This window comes from Indicator indicator, chromosome 3, assembly GCF_027791375.1.
Source record: "Indicator indicator isolate 239-I01 chromosome 3, UM_Iind_1.1, whole genome shotgun sequence".
In the NCBI taxonomy this organism is placed as follows: domain Eukaryota; kingdom Metazoa; phylum Chordata; class Aves; order Piciformes; family Indicatoridae; genus Indicator; species Indicator indicator.
In genome coordinates this window covers 33819130-33838357 of record NC_072012.1, presented here as the reverse complement: position 1 = coordinate 33838357, position 19228 = coordinate 33819130, and the positions used below count along the sequence as shown (strand labels likewise).

At 40.6% G+C, this 19228-nt stretch overlaps 1 protein-coding gene across 1 annotated transcript in view; it reads left to right on the top strand.

The window, feature by feature from the left end:
- ST7 (suppression of tumorigenicity 7) overlaps positions 1-19228 on the top strand; it is a 145977-nt gene that overhangs the window by 76184 nt on the left and 50565 nt on the right. The window contains exons 3-8 of the mRNA XM_054399413.1: positions 6207-6366; positions 9602-9656; positions 10275-10390; positions 11558-11633; positions 13761-13915; positions 17155-17252. Coding sequence (XP_054255388.1) covers positions 6207-6366; positions 9602-9656; positions 10275-10390; positions 11558-11633; positions 13761-13915; positions 17155-17252 — 660 coding nt within the window. The remainder of the gene's footprint in view (positions 1-6206; positions 6367-9601; positions 9657-10274; positions 10391-11557; positions 11634-13760; positions 13916-17154; positions 17253-19228) is intronic.

Here is a 19228-nt window from a genome sequence, read left to right as displayed (position 1 = left end):
AGTCTACACACTTGGTAGCATTGAGCAGCTAGACTGTCTGTTCCTACCTAAGTATGTGTATAATGTGTGAGAGTCATGGCCTTTTGTAGCCAGTGGTGCTAGTACAGGCAGTCTGAGAGAGGACCTGAATAACACAGGTCTTATTTTCTGTAGATACTAATTGTTCTTCTGCTTGTTTCATTACCTTTGTGTAGTCTGCTCCTTAGGGGTAGAAAGGTGACTGACTTCTGAGTGTTACCACAGACTCCAGGAAAGTCTGACAATTGTGCAGGGACAATATTTGGCAGCTGAAAAGCAGTATGTGGTAATTGTTCAAAGTTTCTGCTCTGCTCAGTGGAGGCTGACAGGTCAGGGAGGGCACAATCCTTGTAGGGAGTTCCTGAGAAACTGGAAACACTTGCCAAGGAGCGGATGAGAGAGGAAGGATCTGTAGGAAGGCAGGCTTTAATAACCCAGCCCACAGACAAGACAAAGGTATCATAAGTAGTTGGACCATATCCAGTGCTGAGAGATGTACTATGCTTAGTCCAGGCAATATATTTTCTTCTTTCCAATTTCTTTCTTTTCAGAGGTGGATGATGTGTAACTAAACAGCTATTTATTTTGAATTAGCTGCTTGTTAGCACTGCATGTATTTTCTCATGCTGATTTGAGGTAAGACAAGTAGGAGTTTGGTAACCATCAGCAAAGTCTAAGAGGATGCCAAACAGGTGCATTTTGTCCAGAAGGAATTGGTCTGCATGACCTTCAAGACTGTTGTTAAGGAGATTGGGAGCATGGTCAGAAGCATACTGTTTACTAGACCCAAGCTAGGCAGGATTGGAGGATAACCGCTTGAGTCACTGGATAACCCTAACAGCTAAATAAAACAGACCCAGGACTTTCTTTGTTGGAAGGCAAATAGCACTGTGTAGTCACCTCGAGGTGGATAAATGCTTGCATCTCAAAACAGGATGGTCTTTTCCATACAGTCTACTGGAAACAGCCGCTGGGCTGTGATATTCCTCAAACATGTCCAGTCATTGCCTGAGAGTGTTGGCACAGGCTAGACAGTGTGCTAGCAAACAGCACATGGTCATAGCCAAACCTGTGCTGTGGTCTCATTTTATTTATCAAATAGGCTTAACAACAGAATCAAGTTCTGCTGTCCTTATCCTGTTCCTCAAGAGAGTAAGATTGATTTAAATCCATTAGATCAGTTGTTACTACCCCTCATATTCGAAGAGTACTCCAAATCTTACTCCTGTGAGACCTGGTAGTCTCATTATAAGGCTGAAAGAGAACTGTGCTGTGGAAGTTGCCAGCAAACAAAATCCTTTAGTGCTTCTGTTGCTGACTCAATACACATCCACTAGAAGAGGACTAGAGAGAGCATTTGCTATAGGAGAGGATGCCTGTCTCAGATGTGATAAACAGGAAAGCGTAATTCAAATTGCTGATAGACATCACTACTTGGATCAGTAAGAACCACCATCAAAAGCATCCCTTGTGAACTGATGCATTTATGATGGAGTATCGGTTCTGAAAAACCAGGCAAGAAGATCAGATATCCAAGTGATGCAGAAGAGATTTGTTGCTACACAGAAAAGTAAAATGATCTGGAATTGTCTGTATGTGAGAACAGAGATAAGAAAGAGGATGACAGTGATGTTTTCATTGTACAGGGGAATGCGCAGAGAAGCAGAAGCAAAAAAAAAGTCCAAAGCAAGTATCTGAAATGCATTAAGAAGATTTATGAGTGACTAACCAGCTGCTACTTAACCCAAATATATTTGTCAACTACAAGTTGTTTTTTCATAGCTATGAATTTCTAGAAATCACCAATAAAGGTTTTATAAAATCAAATAGTCTTACATTAAGCATCACCCACATCAGATTAGGAAAAAAATAAATTAACTTTAAAAAATAAACACACAAAGCTGGAATTGTTCAGAACAGGGTTTTAACTTGGACTTTGTGAATGTAATAGTTTCAAAGATCCAGAGAAGGGCCACGAGGATGATCAGAAGGCTGAAGCAGTTCTCCTATGAGGACAGGTTGAGGCAGTTGGGGTTGTTCAGTTTGGAGAAGAGAAGGCTCCAAGGAGACCTTATTGTGGCCTTCCAATTATCTGGAGGGGGCCTACAAGAAACCTGGTAAGGGACCTTTTAGGGTGTTGGGCAGTGACAGGACTAGGGGGAATGGATCCAAGCTAGAGGAGGGGGGATGGATTTAGATTATGTTCTTCACTCTAAGGGTGGTGAGACACTGGAACAGGTTGCCCCAACCCTGGATGTTTTTAAGGCCAGGCTGACTGTGGCCCTGGGCAACCTGATCTAGTGGAGGGTGTCCCTGCCCACAGCAGGCAGTTCAGACTAGATGATCCTTGGAATCCCTTCCAACCCTGACAGTTCTGTGATTCTGTGATCCCTTGAGGGTTTGACTCTGTTCCAATTTGAAAGCACAGGCACCAACTAGAAAAATCCCAGAGAAGTCTGCCACTGCTGGTAGGGGAGGTTTGTGAAGATGAGCTCTCCTCCTGCTGTATGTATATAACAGAAATGAGATGGCCTTTTCTTTCAGAAGTGGTGCAGAAATTATCCTTCTCTTTAATTTCATCTCTGATCCAAATCTCTTTCAATGGGTAATTAATTTTCATAGTCAGCTATTATTCTGCCAGGTGATCTCTCATCTGCTGAACTGCCAAAAGCTTGTTGACTTCACATTGCTTTCAATCTGGCTGGTGCAGAAAGAAATCAAATTTGATTTATAGAAATCAGGTTTCAAAATAGTTGACAGTGTCTGAGAGAGGTGCAAAAATTCTGCAAAGAGAAATTATTGTTTTGACCTCAGTACTGAATTACAGATTACCTTCTCAGACACCCTGAACAAATCACTTCATGCAAAGACTTATTAGGATGATGATTTATGGCTTTAATTTCTAAGAGACTGGATGCACTGAGATCTGGCTGATGTATCCTGGCACTGGATTGTCTCAACATTTTAAATACTTTTCAAAACTGCCTTAATTCATGAGCTTTAATACCATTTTGAAAAGTAATGAATGTATATGTAAGTCTAAAGAGACAGACTTTCAGATATGTCACGTTTTAGCAAGTTCTTGTCATTCAGCTGAGCTATAGTAGTGACCACATATATATACACTTTTTTTTCCTTTTTGCTTGTATCCTCAGTTTCACTGAAATTCAGTGTGACAGTTTTCCAGCTGGTATACATTTGTACAGTACAAGTGGGCTCAAGCGTGCTCTTGTGCTGCTCACTCTCCCTCTCTGGGTTTTAATGACTTTTTATCTAAAGCCTATTATGATTGAAATAATGAGCAAAAATTTATCAGCACTTTTCTTTGTCTTCTCTTAAGGAAAGTATGAAGCTGGTTAGATATGGTCTGTAACTGCCAAGAGTTTTGAGCAGCCAGTTTGGCAGTTGTACTTCAGTCTGCCTGATTTACAGTGATAGTCTTACTGAGTCCTCCTTGCTTCAGTACAAGACTATAATCCTTGATTCATAACAACCACTCCCTCTAAGGCCTTGGGCAGGTAGAACTGTGGCTCGTGTGCCTTGGTTTGTTCAGGCTTCAAAGTTTCCAAAAATAAAACAGAAACAGATGCTCACAGCAGATATGTGACTATCTCATGGCACAGCCTTTCTCCGTGGTCAGCCACATGCTGCCTGTTTAGGTTATGATGATTTCTTAGATCATATGATTTAAACACTAAACCCTTCAGAAAATGTTATGTGCCTAAGAGCAGGAGTATAGCTAAACCCAAGGCTGGTTTACCTGTGCCAGCTCCCTACCCACGATCTCCAGCATTTGGAGGCCATGGAGTGTGCCTGGGGAATTGCATCAGCAATGTGGAGCAAGCATTCAGTAATACACCTCAGTGCTCTGTCCATGGCTCCTGGGATTCCCACCTGGACACTGCTGCAGGCAGATACCAACGGAATGAGCACAGTGACAAACATGCTGCAGAGCCCATGTAAGGAGGGCTTTACAGGCCAGGCTGTTTGGTGATTTGCCTGGGACACAGAGTTCACAAGGATCTGGATATGTTTAGGTTCTGGTTTCTCTGTGACCATCTGTTTATCTTCCCATGTGCTTGTGACCTTTATGTGTTCACATAGCCCTTCTGTCTTCTCCTCATCAGACTGCTCCTTGTTGATATCTCCTAGAAGAGACATTAGATTGTTTTAGGGTCCTAGTGATTCCAGGGTTGCCATGCACTCGTTTGGACTTCTCTCAAATAGCCTCCAGCTATTCTGCTGCATTCCAGCACAGCTAGAGTCAGCTTCCTCCATATGAATGCTCTAGATTCTTTAACAACGCAGCTGAACTTTGGGGAAGCCCCGGTGCAGAATTCATTGGAGCATCTTTTGAAGAGGAACACTTTTTTACTAATGCCAGAAGGTTTATCTTATATTTTTTCCCTTATGGAATGGTTTAAAGGGGGGAAAGGGAATATGACTTGTCTAGAGACAATTTCATGGAGACAGAATTCAGTTCAGTTATGTAAAGAGCTCAACAGAACTTAAAAAATACTGTGATGGGGATTGTGGGAAAGTGTGGACCCCAGACTGAACCTATCTGCAGCAGGCAGACTTAAGAGGCTTTCCAGAGCAGCTGGCTACTGGCTGGCCCACCAGAACCTGCTTGACAGCACACCAGTGGTGTCAAATATGTGAATACAGTCCTTTCAGTTGTTGCTGATTGTGCCTAGTTGTAGTAAGAATTAATAAATAGCTTTTTCTATTGCAGAGATTCTGTAATAGCTTTCAGCACTGGCATAAAACATGGGAGAACACCAAGTAATATAGAAATGGCAAAATCATTCATTCACAATTTGTAGTACAATCAATATTACAAAGTATTGCCAAATTTTTCAAAACTCCTTTGATTTGCCCTTTCACCCCTTCTCCCCCCAGGTGTTACATGTATGTTTGAGTGATCATTCAAGTGTAGCTGCAAAATGCACTCATTTTACATACTAAATGTGTGTTCCTGTACAATTTTACAGTCTAAACCTTTCACTATTTATATGAAATAGTTTTCATTTCCAGGTTTATGTTGTTTCCAGAAATATGTGTATTCTTACCCAAGAAAATAATTTCTTCAGTGAAAATAATACAAATACATATTTATGTATGTAATTCCAATTCCAAGCTCTTTTAGCTGTGGAACTATCTTCCATGTAGAGTTCTGTAAATAAACTTTTTGTGTGTGTGCTGATTTGCTAGCTGAACCAAAAGCCTGAAAATAAAATTAATTCGTAATCAGATGAAGTCTGTCAAATAAGGAAAAACAAAGTTTAGTTGGTGAAAAAAAAAATCCTAAAAGGAATAGCATTCACCTTCCTGGAGTTTGTTTTGTAATTTTAACATTTTTTCAGATTAAACTCATTATTGGGAAAACAAGCAAACTTGCTTTTCCTCACTTTCCCCTGACTGCAGAGGGAGCTGGGTAGAGATAAGGTCAGAGTGCATTCCTGATTATGGCATCCCATTTATGTGGCTGATGTCAGACAGGATAGAGCTGAGCTCCTGATTTTTCCAGAGGTCAGTTTAAAGGAATCATAGAATTGTAGAATGGTTTGAGTTGGAAGGGACCTTTAAAGATCAAATCATTCCAGTCCCCCTGCCACAGATCAGGTTGCTCAAAGCTCCATCCAGCATGGCCTGGAATGCTTCCTGGGATGGAGCATCCACAAGCTCTCTGGGCAACACGTGAACTCTTGTGATGGAGAATTTCTTTCTCATATCTAATCTAATCCACCCTCTTTCAGTTTGAGACTGTAACTCCTAGGCCTTTGCTCCTAGCAATTCTAAATGCCTTTGAAAGACAACTTTACATACGGTTCCCTGTGTTTTAAAAAAAAAAAAAAAGTTGCTGACAAGATTGAGATTTTTCACCTCGTGAAAGGTTTTAAAGCAATTTTCCGAATTCAGCACAAACTTGGATCAAATTGAAACTCTCAATATGCCACAAGGAGGTCGGCCGCGGCGCTCCTCGGGCAGGGCGGACGCAGTCAGGTGCCTCGCTCAGGATGTAAGCGGTGGGAGGCGGGGAGCCGTGGGGAGGCCAGAGTCCGCCTGCCTGCTTGTCTTCCCTTTTACGGGGCCCTCGGCGCGGTGCTGAGGGCTGGGAGAGCGGGCTGGGGAGGCGGGGAAGCCATCGCGGCCGGGCGCTGACGGGGCGCTCTCCTGTGTTGCAGATCTTCGAGTGGTGGTACTTCCGCAAGTACGGCACCTCCTTCATCGAGCAGGTCTCGGTGAGCCACCTGCGCCCCCTGCTGGGCGGGGTGGACAACAGCGCGCCCAGCACTGCCAGCGCCGCCAACGGGGACGCGGACTCCAGCCGTCAGAGCGTCTCAGGTGAGGGGCGGCGGGCGGATCGCACCACTCACCCCTCCGCCGCTTCTCCCTCGGCTTGTTAGGCGGCGTAAAGCTGCAACCTTCCTTCCTAAGGTTCCTGCTCCCTAGATCCCTCACTGCGGGGGAAAATGTCCATCGTATAACCGAGGAGGGCTATGATGGGCTGTTGCTGCTGGCGGCCAGTCAGGCAGTTGTTGTGCAGCACAAAGCCCTCCTGCCCTGAAACACCCCGTATTTGCCCCAGGTGTGCCTCGCTCGATATGTGCCCAGGCCTATCACGGCAGTGGAAGCTAGGCATGCCTTGGGCAGCCCACCACGGGCTGTGGCAGAGCTATGATTTCATACTGAGCCGTGAGCCCAGATAAGGCTTTCTTTAAAACTTGTTTTGTTGTCACATAAAAGGCAGAGCTGCTTCGTTAATTGCTCTGTCTTAATTACATCGTTCCAAATTCATGCAGTGCATATTGCTCAGGCTAAGCTGCCAATTCATCTATTTCCCCCTTGTTCTGAAAGCCCTGCTAAATTGCACATGGTTTTTCTGCAATATCATTTATAAAGATAGGCAGTAATTTTATTTTAAATTTTTTTTAATAAATCAGCATAAATAGAAAATTAAGCAAAGGAATCAGAAAGATGTTGGAAATGCCCATCTGCTTTTTCATCACTTTCTCTTTTAGACAATGTCAGTAGTATGTAAATGAAATTGAATTTCACTTTAGTAAATGGAAGAACATTGGCTTTTAATAGCTTAAAGGGCTGTTCTATTCCTGACTCTGCTACTAATTTGATCTGTGACATTGAGCAAGTCATAACACAGGTTTTAAAGAAAGGCCTCCAGTTTAAAGTGCCTGATTTCATGCATTTAGGGTTTGAGTTTGGTGAGCTTCCAGGCATTCGCAGCCACTCTGGGTTTCAGTGCAAAGAGTGGGTGCTGCACATGAGGCTGATAGTGTCTTACTCTAAGCCAGTCAAGCTTTTAAGGTTGATCTTGATACTCAGGGACATCTTTTCTAGAACGTGGGATTATTCTGAATGAAGCGTAAAGAAAAGGCAACCTTTTCAGTTTACTATGCATCAACACTGGTATTTTGCTTTCACTGCCCAACAAAATGGAGATGACTTTTACACTTGGGTCACCATGTTTTCCAATGTAGATGATCAATTGTGGGTACAATATTGAAGTAGATAACCTTGACCTTCAGAATGGTCAGGAGAAAGATTGTTGTACTGAGACCACAGTATCAGCAGATATGAAGACAAAAGGAAAAAAAAGCATATCACATTTAACTATCCAGACAGATGTCAAAATACCCCCAGGACAGGGGATGGTAATAAAATATTTTCTTCACCTCCCCTTTTTGTACCTCAGTTCCACCCTTCCCTGCAATAGTGCTGAAGTATTGCATACTTCAGATAAAATACAACCATTTAAATTTAAATAAGATGAGCAAAAAGAACAGTGTGACTGTGATCAAATAGTTGTTGTCTCATCTTGTTAGTTGCAAATAGAGTAAGCCAAGCCATTGAATTGTATCACTGGAACTGGGAAGGCTGGTGTTGATTTAATATTTGCTGTGCTTCAAAAGTCACATTATGCAAAACCTGTCAGACTGAAGCTTCTCAAACAGCTGTGCCCTCTGGCTGCACACAGAATGCTCAATGTCAACTGAGCACTTCTGCTGAGTGAACCAGTGGAGCTTTCTAATATTAGCTACCTGCTGAAGAAGTTAGTTGAGAGATGCAGATGTATAACAATACACTCCTCCCAAACATCTTCCTGTTCCCATGTCACTGTTTTGTGAACATGTGGGCAGCAAGTTGAGGAGCCACTTCCTATGCCACTTGACTAGTTTTGTGTAGCTGCAGGTGCCATTACTGCAAATAATTGATGTAAAACGTTTTCTCTCCATGCCACTTCAGAATAATACTCAGAACTAGGAGCTATGTCCATGAGAAAATAGAAGAGCTTGATTTGATATTTTGTATTGTTCTTATTCTTTCCAATCTAGGCGATTCTGTGACTCTGCTTTTGTCTCTTTCTTGAATGGAACAGGCATATATAACCAGTGTTGTGTAAAGTAGGTTATATAACCTGCTGACTCAACATCCCAACAGAAAACTGTTGCTGTGATCTCTGTAGAAACAATATCCCAAAATTTCATAGCGAAAAATGTGCTGGTTGAATTTTGGTGGTGGAAAGCAGCTAGTGAAATGCTGCAGGGCCAGTGCTACTGATGAGTTTTTGCAGAGCATCACGAGAGGGGTCGTCCAGTAGAAGAGATCTGTGGTGGAACGACATGATGCTTCTCAGTGAGCCTTTGTGCAAATACTGGTTTTGATTCTGGTCTCATCTTCACTGAAGTGAATTGTCTGTGTTAAAATGAGCAGAGAAAGTCTAGCATTTAAATTAAAGGAAGGCAAGCCAGAAGCAAGACCTCATCTTTTCAAAGCGATAGAAATTTTTCTTTTTCTTTTTTTTTTCTTTTTAAATTCTGTTCTAAAGTACACTGTTGTGGATTTTCTCGTCTCTTCCTGTCTGTAATGTGAAGAATTTTCAAAATTTTCCACCCTGTGAGAAGTGTCAGAAATACTTCTATTGTTTCGAAACCTTTGCAATGCTTTTCTTTGCAGCATTTCTCTGCCAATCAACATCAGCATCCTTTGTTAACCCTGGGATGCTTATAACTTAAGTAAGGTCAGCAGATGTTGCCATGGATTATTTTACTTCTCAAGCTAAGGAGGAATTAAATTAGGCAGCTGTAGCTGAGATTGTTAATGATTTACAGTATTAACTGGACAGTGAAGTTTTTCTGTAGAAATAGCACGTCCACAGGGACTGAGTTAATTGCTGTCCTTCAGTGCAACAACCCAGTGTGATCTCTCTTCAGTTCTGCAGTATGATAAATGTGAGTCCTGGCACTAATTAGTGTTACCTTTTCATCTGGCATTTGGAGCTTTGTTTGTGGTTATTTGTCTGGAACAATTATATTTGTTGACACTAACGTATGATTAAATTCTTACTTAAATAGGGAATAACAGTCTGGTTACCTGCATATCTGTGCTCTTGGGGTTTTTTGGGGTTTTTTTTGGGGGGGGGCTTTAAATTTTATTTACACTTACAAAAAATAAAGGTCATTTGATAAAACTCATTAGGAGGTAACTGGTGTTCTGATAAACCTCAAGTACCACTGTAATGTGGAAGAATGTAATTATTGTGTGTTTCTGTTTATGGCAGAGTGCAAAGTCTGGCGAAATCCTTTAAATCTGTTCAGAGGAGCCGAATATAATCGGTAAGTGCTACAGTGCTACAGTTTCAGGCATAGTACTGAGTTAAGGACCTTAACTGTACTTTTCCATTGATCTTACTCAAGAGATGGAAAACCAAAACCATCTGCAGACACATGCTCATGCCAGTCATTTTTCTGTCATTTGCAAAACCTTTCTGAATGAAAAGGATTCATGCTTATGATAGCACTTGTTATTTCTACCATTTATTGTGACCTTATAAAAGAATGGAAAAGCCTACGTGCAGTGTTCCTGGCACTGTTAATACAGTAATTCCAGTCAAGTAAGTGATATCAAGCAACCTAATGAATTATATCTAGGTTTCAAGTAGTCTTAATGTTTGAGTATGTATGTTACTCATTTCCAGTGTTCCCTTCCCAATATCAGAGTTGGACCTGATGATCTCTTGAGATCCCTTCCAACCTCTAATGTACTGTGATACTGTCTTATCCTCATTAACTTACATGCAACTTCTGTTGCTCCATCACAGTTCAGTGAAATGGAGCTGGGCTGGGTGAACTTAGTAGGCTGCACCCACATCTAAGGTCTAGAATTCTTTTCTAGATTAATTTTGCTGAATGTGACCTCATTACCAAAATGTCTCTTTGTTGGCATGTTTGCAGGTATACGTGGGTGACAGGGAGAGAACCCTTGACTTACTACGATATGAATCTTTCAGCACAGGACCATCAGACATTCTTTACATGTGACACGGATCATTTACGGCCTGCAGATGCTAGTAAGTGACTTTGTGGACAACAAATTTTACTAATAGACTAATAATTGCTTTAAGCTGATGAGAAATAATGCAGTCAGACATTAGTTCTCTCAGGCAGATAAGGAATGGTAGAAGTCTGGTTATGCCTGGAAAGCAGTTGCGTTTGAATTCACGATATTCTAGGTCTGAACAAGTATCTATGTAGGTGTAAGATATCTAATTTGTGTCACTATTTTGTTCTACTTTCTTGCTAAAGTCATTCAGGATACCATTTGCAAGTCTAAAGACTTGACTTTTCCTCCTGTTTCTTGCAGTGGCTTCAAATATGTATAGCTTAATTTGCCTCTAGCTGCAGTGTCGTATGTTGGGTTACATTATTTAGGTCCCATATAGTCTACACTAACAGAAGAGAGAGAGCTTATGTAAAATTTGAGCCCTGTGTTTCGTTCCCTGATGTAGTTTGAACCTCTGTAAAAAAATGGGAGCAACACATTTATAACTGAATTTGATATAAGCAGCTTTAGTTGTGTTAATCCTTTACTGTTAACTCAAGGTGCAGACATTGGTTCTGCTAAAAATGTACAGCCATGATTTTAATTGTCAGAATTTGCCTCTGAATCAAAGACAAATCTTTGTCTCTTAGGAAAGGAGAGATACTGATAGTTGGGCACTCCATTCTGAGGGCATAATTACAAAGGAGAATATATTGTACTTTTCTGGCACACAATAGACATGAATCCTGTTTTCTGAACACAATAGGCTAATTATGAGGAGGTCTGATTAGCCTGGATGCTGTTTCCATTTAACATTCACCCAAAGCAACAGCACAGTAAAGAACTAGAATTAAGAATCCAAACTACCCTTGTATTCTTTTGTACCCTGTGGAATCTACTACCCCAAGGGGAAAAAGCTGCTTGTCATTTTTGTACATGACAGTGCAGATGGCATGATCTGTCAGCCAGATTTTTTTATGGAAAAAAGTGTAATTAAATGAAAAAAATAAAGCTGAGTATGTGGGGCACAAGCTCATGTTGATTAGGTATCTTTTGAGTGATCACTGAGCTCTTTGAAATGCTCTGGATTGAATCCATCTGAGAGCAATAAATTCTGTTGTTACAATGCAGTAGATTCTCCTTGGTAATGCTGTAATGACTGATATGTCCTTGTTCTACTTTGTTTATTGAGCAGTAATGCAAAAAGCCTGGAGAGAGAGAAACCCCCAAGCCCGAATTTCTGCAGCGCATGAAGCTTTGGAATTGAATGAGTGAGTGACAACAACATAAACATTTATTTCCTGTCATTTAAAAATCCATCTGATGATAGCTTAAGGCAGGGGGTTTGCTACAGTAATTTTTAACCATGTGACAAGCCTGTCACAGGAAAGCCTACAATGGAAGGAAAAATGCACAGCTGTATGTTGTGCTAGCCACCCAGAAGGTCCTTAGGGCAGTGAAGACAGTGGGAGTCTTCCTGTTGATGTCAGTGGGATTTGGATCAGCATAGTGAACTGTTAATTAAGTTGCCTCCTGATGAGTATATGAAACATGCATTTATGGGATGGAGAGTTCCCATTTGGATTTCTTAGTCATCCTCCACAGAGGCAAGAAAGAAAGGACTCATAAACACTTTCTAAAATATTAATTTGATAGTGTGAATGTGATGTCATTTTCTGGGACTTTCAGTCTTTGAGTCCATTATTTATTTTCTCAGTGAGAAGTGTAGTATTCTGAGATCCCACAACTAACTCAATGCTGTGATGCTTTACTGGCATAGCAACCTGTGTAAATGTTGCCAAAGTACATAGAGCAAAGAGAGTCCCTTATGTTACTGTCAGGTATTTCCGTGTTCTAGAATTCCATGAACTGGTGCGTTACGGGATTGTTCCTCACATGTTTCATCAGGAGGAGAAAAAGAATTGCCTGTTTCTGGACAGCAGTTTAACTGAGATTGCATGTAGCATAAAAGGCTTTTGCAGAAGTCAGCTGTAAGCCTATTCACATATCACAGAGTCTCAGAATGGTTGAGGCTGCAGGGGCCTCTGGAGGTTGTCAGGTTCAACCCCCCTACAAGGGGGGCAAGGCCGCTTACAGCACATTGCACAGGACCATGTCCAGATGGCTTTTGAGTATCTCTAAGGATGGAGACTCTATAACCTCCCTGGACAGCCTGTGCCAGTGCTTGTTCACTGTCACAAAAAGAAAGTGTTTCTTGATGTTTAGTTGGAGCCTCCTATGTTTCAGTTTGTGCCCACTGCCTAAGGTCCTATCGCTTGGATCCTGGTTCCGTTGTCTTTGCACCTTCACTTCAAGATCCTCCCTGAGCCTTCTCTTCTCCAGGCCAAACAGTCACAGTTCTCTCAGCCTTTTGTCATATATGAGGTGCTCCAGTCTCTTAATCACCTTCACAGCCTTTGGCTGAATCCTCTCCAGTATGTCCACGTTCCCTTTGTACTGGGGAGCCCAGAACTGGACACAGCATTCCAGGTAGTGGGGAAGGATCACCTCCCTCAGCCTTCTGGCAGCTTTCCTAATGCAGCTCAGGATGCTTTTCATCTTCTCTGCTGAAAGGGCACATTGCTGGCTCAAGGTCAACTTGGTGTCCACCAAGATGCCCAGATCCTTTTATGTAAAGCTGCTTTCCAGATGGGTGACCCACAGCAGGTACTGGTACCTGGAATCTTGTTTTCACCTGAACATGTTTCCTGTTCCTCAGCTAATGCCTGTGAAATGCAGCTGGAGGCAACTGCTGCCCCGTTCTATTTCTGTGTAAACAGCAATCTTAGCGGCAGTGTGCTTTGTGTCAGAAAGAAATCAACAGGCTATATCCCACCTCACTTCAGCTGATAAAATGTTGCCAAGATGGATGAGGTGACTTTGACAATGCAGTTCACCCTTCTGTATGTTCCTAAATATGTTTTTCTCTTTTGGGGGGTGTTGTGGATTGTTTTTGTGTTGTAATTCCTACAATTATACTGACAATCTGTTCTCTGTGTATGGCAAGTGCTATAGTCTGTGGATTCTTTCTATCTTTCTCTGTTACAGCAAAGAAGACATTTTGTGATAAAACAATAGTGCATAAAACTAGTCTTGCTTTCCAGGAGTTTTAGCCATGTAGACCATGATTGCTTCATGAGACAGTGCTTTATTTTCTGGGGCAGTTACCAGCAGGTTTACTGAAGTTGTGGAGTGGGAAGAGTACCTACAAATGAGAGTCATGGTCTGGTTGCCATAGTATTTATTCATCAGAATAGTTCATCAGAAAGGTGTATGGACAAAACTCCATTGCCTCTGTATTTGGTACATTCTTGCCAGTCTGCATGTCTTTGTATAGCTTTTATTTTGTACAATTTTCTCATGGTTTTTCCTCAGTTTTGTTTGTTTGCTTTTTGCAGGTGTGCTACTGCCTATATTCTCTTGGCTGAAGAGGAAGCGACAACAATTGTAGAAGCCGAGAAGCTATTCAAGCAAGCTTTGAAAGCTGGAGAAGGTTGTTACAGGCGCAGTCAGCAATTACAGCATCATGGTGCCCAGTATGAAGCCCAACACAGTAAGTTCCTCTGGGAAGAATAGTTTTTTCTAAAGAGGGAGAAGTTCTTTGGGCTTTGTTGTTTGTGTTTGCTTTTTTTCCTCTCAGAACTATGTTTTAAGTATTTAAAGTTGGTTGGAATATGACCTAAGAGCCAGAATATTCTGTTCCAGTGCTTTTGCTTGATTCTGTTGGTGAGCTAGCAGTGCTCAGATTACAGATGCATCTTTTGTTTGTTGTGGCAGAAAACACTGTAGCTTGTGCTTAATAGGAAAGAAAAGGCAGCAGAATCAAAAGGGGTATGATGCTCAGAAAACACTAGACACTGCTTTAGGAAATTACACTGAGGTGCCTTAACACCTCATGTTGTGAACAGGCAATAAACAGTAATGGAAACAGGAGTGAAGTGATTCTCTGCCAACTTTTTTCCATGAGCTATAAAGCTAAATAGATGCACCACATTGTTCTGTGTAAAATTTAATGAGACCCATTAACGAGTGTGACATTTGAAAAATTTATTACATACATTAAGAAAGGTCACAGAAACATAAAAATGAACAACTGGAATACTACAGTGCTCTAACTGAAAGTCTAGGTTATATTTCTTTTTACAAATGTTGAATAAACACATTCAGCTGCTGTGATGGCATAAACTAGATGCTTCTTAAGCCTGAGAAAATTCATGAGAGTTCACTGGCTTTAAAAGAGTAAAAAGATAAATAAAGGAAACAGTCTAGGTTATTTGTAGTCTACAATGGCTACCTCAGGTGAAAAATAATACCAATGAATTGCATAAACGTGAGCACTAACATACTTTGGTGTCTTCATGTTTCTCAGGACCTGAATTCACAGCCTCTGTGAATCATTTGAAGATTTGCTGATAAAAATTGTACACACTAAAAACTGTCTGTGATCTCTGGTTTCAAAAGTCTACGCAAGTCTGCACCTGAGAACCTGGGCTTTTATAAAGCTTGGGGGTAGTATTTTAAGTGTTTGTTAGTTATAAAGTGATACTTAGGGTGATTTACTTATTTTTGGTGAAAGTAAAAGTATAGAGCAGCTGAGCCCTTGAAGCAGTTTTCAGGCTCTAGCAGGCTTATGGTTGTCTGTGAAACCTTAATTTATGCACTCAATCCATCCTGAGTGCAGAAAATTACAGCAATTCTATGAAAAATTTACAATAAGACTAATTAAATGCTGTCACAATGCTTATGTCCAAGATAACCTGGTTAAGTCTGTCCAAGCAAATATAAGCATGGTATTTTCATAATTTCTGTGTGGTAGATGGCTACTGTCAATATCAAATCTGATACCCTGAAGCTTCAGTATTAGAGTAGTGGAAGGAACAGTCAAATTACAAAAATTAAGTGCTTTGTCACAGAGCAGGAAGGGCTGAAAAGTGACTGCCAGCTCTCACTGTGGCTTCAGGAGGGGCTAGATTGTCACACCTCTTTCTTTGATAATGTCAGTGTACACCCACAGATGTTAGAGAGGTTCCAGCCTCAGGTGATGCCATGAACACAGATTTTCTTTCAAGTTGGACTCTCTTGATTATATGCTGGATTTCTGCATGGTTTACAGAGGTGAGGAGCTCAGCCACCTTTAAAGAAGGACCATGGACAGATATTTTGCAGTTCCATGGTTCTGAGATATCTGTCATTCCATTTCTGGTTTTGAAGTTGACTTTGGGATGGAAAGTGGGCATTGAATCTTGTACAGATTAAAACCACTCTAGTTTCTTGGAAAAAATGGCATATTGCTGTATTGTTTCTGTTTATTCCTGTGTTCCAACTCCTTCGTAAGGTATTTTATGCTAGACTGTGAATTTTAAGAGCAAATAATGACTAATATAGTACCCAACTTAACCTCTTTCAGAAGGTACTAGTTTATAGAAAGCATGGGCAATCCTCTTTGTAAAGTGGCTTATCTTAGTCACCCCCAAATCATTAGTCACCTGAGAAAATTTTGGCCTGAAAAGTTATCTTGCTTTCATACTAAGTGAATGCCTTTTGACCATTCCTTCTGAAATGACTGAAAAGGGGCTTGGCCTGAAATGTTTCTCTCTTAATTACACTATGTAAACTCATAAAACAGCTGTAACAAATTGTTTATGAAATATATAAGAATCAATACAGAAATAAGGAATTACATAATCTAAAATACAGATGAATTTCTTCCTTATTTATTTTTTATTCTAAAGTTAGACCTTTCAACCTGCTGCTTAAGCTACCTGAAAATTGTATTCTTTAAAATGATTTGTTGGTACTTGGAATGTTTTCAGTGCACATTCCGTTCTTATTATGGAAGACTTGAAAATGTTAGGAACTGACAAAAATCTTTACAGACTGCATACTACACACAAAGATAATTCATAGCAGAAGTCTTACATTTTCATGATACAGTAATTTTATAAATGATTAGCTGTGCATTAATTTCTTGTTGGTCTAAGAAGCATGTGGAGAGTTCACATTGGAATTACAGGGGGAGAACAAGTAACAATTCTCCAAGAGAACGATTACTGCAGCTGTTTAGTTTCTGCCATCTTTGCTGTCAGTGCCATCTTCTTTGCACAGGGCTGTCATATCTGAAACAAGTTAGTTTGCCATCCATATTTAGCAGTCTGAGGAATTTGAAGATGCAAAATGGATAACAAGTAAAGGTTCTATAAACAGAATGTTCAGGGTATGCTTTTCTTCCAATCATTAAGAAAAAGACTGTTAGAAGATAAGGATTTTTTTTTACTACATCTCCTTTGGATTAACTTGTGCATCATAACTACAAGAAATGTAGGCTATAATGTGCATTTCCATGGATGCCCTTGTGTTAACTGTGTTTGTGAATTGGTAGGTGATTTAATGCTGTGTGTGCGACCACAGAAGTTCTGTGTCGCTGTTAACTTCATAGGGCTTCTCCTTTCCTCACCCAATTACTTGACGGTCTGTACCCTATTGTGTTCTCTCAGTGGTCTGTGTACTACAGTGTTCTGTCTACCTTCAGACCTGCTTGTATTTCATAGGTAGAAGGCCAACCAGTGGCTCTTATTTATACCACTGTGCATCTGGAGTAATTCACTGATTTCAGTGATATTATGCCGCATCTAATTCATCAGAATTTGCTATTTTTTTAATTATTGTGAAAGCATTGGTAATTGTGAATAACAAAAACCAGTAAGATAGCTCCTTCCTTTTGTATTGGAATATTAAATGAATCTTTGTTTTGTCTTTTTTATCTTAATACTGTTTCTTTTTCTTCTTATACAGGAAGGGACACCAATGTATTAGTTTATATTAAGAGGAGGCTGGCAATGTGTGCAAGAAAGCTGGGAAGGACCAGGGAAGCAGTGAAAATGATGAGAGATGTGAGTTTGATTTTTTTTCATATGTGATACTTAGATAATGGTAGAATAGAAATTACACACACTTGCAACTTAGCATCCATTCCTGCTGCATTCAGCACTGCTGATAGTCATTTTGTCTGTGTAATGTACATAAAAAATTAATAGATCATTTATAAAGTCACAAAAGGAACACTAAGAAGTCATAAAATACCACATGAACAGTTGTCCACACCAGACTGAATTTTCCATCCTGGTACATGTGCAATGGAGTGTAGTATTTAATTATTTGTTTGTGAAGTTACATAGGTTTTCTTTTTTTCTGAAGCATGTAATGAATGCTGCTGACTTAAGAGACAGGTCTTAAGTATTCTGTTTCCTCCTTGCAAAACTCAATGCATTGTTTACATCATACTATTCAGACCTGAGGACAGTGTTGTTTATTCATGCAAAGCCAATTACCCAGAAGTCAAAACTAAGTAAGTAATGTGTAATGAATTGATTTCCCTCTGTGATGGAGGAGGACTATATCCCTGTTGTGTAGGTCAGAGAGCTACCAATGCTAGTCATAAGTCAGTGATCTACAAAGCTGCAAATTTGAAACACCAAACAGTAGCTGTTTTGGGCATGACAGGAAGGGCAACTGTCCGTGTAATGCACTGTCTCTATTTCAAGTATGTAAAATGCTTGAGTTTAGAGATATCTGTGAATGTCCAGTATTTCTTGAGATTCCCTGGATGCAGATTAAGGACACAGTCCTTGGAGGAGGTGACTTGCCTCACCCAAGATAGCAAGTCTGTGACAAGAGGAGGAGTGGAACCCTAGACCTCTGGGAAGATGATGGTAAACTCTTTACCAGTTTCCTGTGTTCTTTCTTACACTTTGTTTTCCAGCTCCCACAAAAGTGGGGTAGAAATGAATCCAGCAAGATAAGAGTTCTGCAAGTTAAGCTGAAGGACTTAAGTTTTAAATGCACAGCATGGAATCCCAAACCAGAATGAAGCACCTGTAAAGTGTGCTTTAAGCAGCTCAGATGAATGGTCCTGGAATCTGCCTAGTGAAAAGGGAAATTCTTGATGCAAGTCAGTGGGAACTTTAATGCAAAAAGGCAAGTAACTTTCTCTGGAGCTAAGGCACTTGCATCAACAGCAGTAGGGCAAGTATGTCTGCCAGTCTGGAATCCAGCATCCAGCATCTTCTGAAACCAGGGCACTCATTAATATGTTTTGAAAACATTGAGCAGAGTTTATCATAGTAATGCAGGTCCTCGTGCGAAATAATCTATGAGAGGGCAAGTGGTGACTAACTTTGTTTCCAGTCTCAAGCTGGAGTTTTTCAGGCACACCACTCTCGCTGCCCAGAATTACTAGGCTCCCAGACAAAGGTGCTGAAAAAGAACTTGTCAAAAACACAGCCATTGTGCAACTAAGAGTGTGAGAGGGAGGGATGAGGAAGACCTGGCTTTGGAGTCTTGTGGTCAGCTGGGAGAATGTTGATTTCAAAAACGTTGTTTTCAGTCCAACCAACTCCACTGATTCTTCATGAATTTTGTTACACAGGCACTCTGGGACAAATACTGAAATGTTTGGGGATCAACATTGGAATTCTAAGTTCTGGCATTAATATACAGGAAAGATAAAATTTTGAATTTCACATTCAAATATCACACATCGTAATTATGGCAACTTCTGGAGCTTACTACGGGTTGTTGAGTGTGTTTTGTGATTTGTAGATAGGACTATGGAGAGCAGATAATCTGTGAAGCCGTCTGATGATGTCAGTATGCATGGTTAAATGTGTATGCAGAGCACTGGATTCAGGAACATGGGTGGTCCATATAGTCCTAGGTTTCTTATGCAAAATGAAACCCAGCATGCTTTCTTTATAATGAATAACTTATTCTGTCACTGAGGACAAAATGATGTGTTACGTATGGTGTGGATCTTGAAAGGCAACAATGACAAGGGAGACCCACATTCATCATTTATTGGGTACTTGAA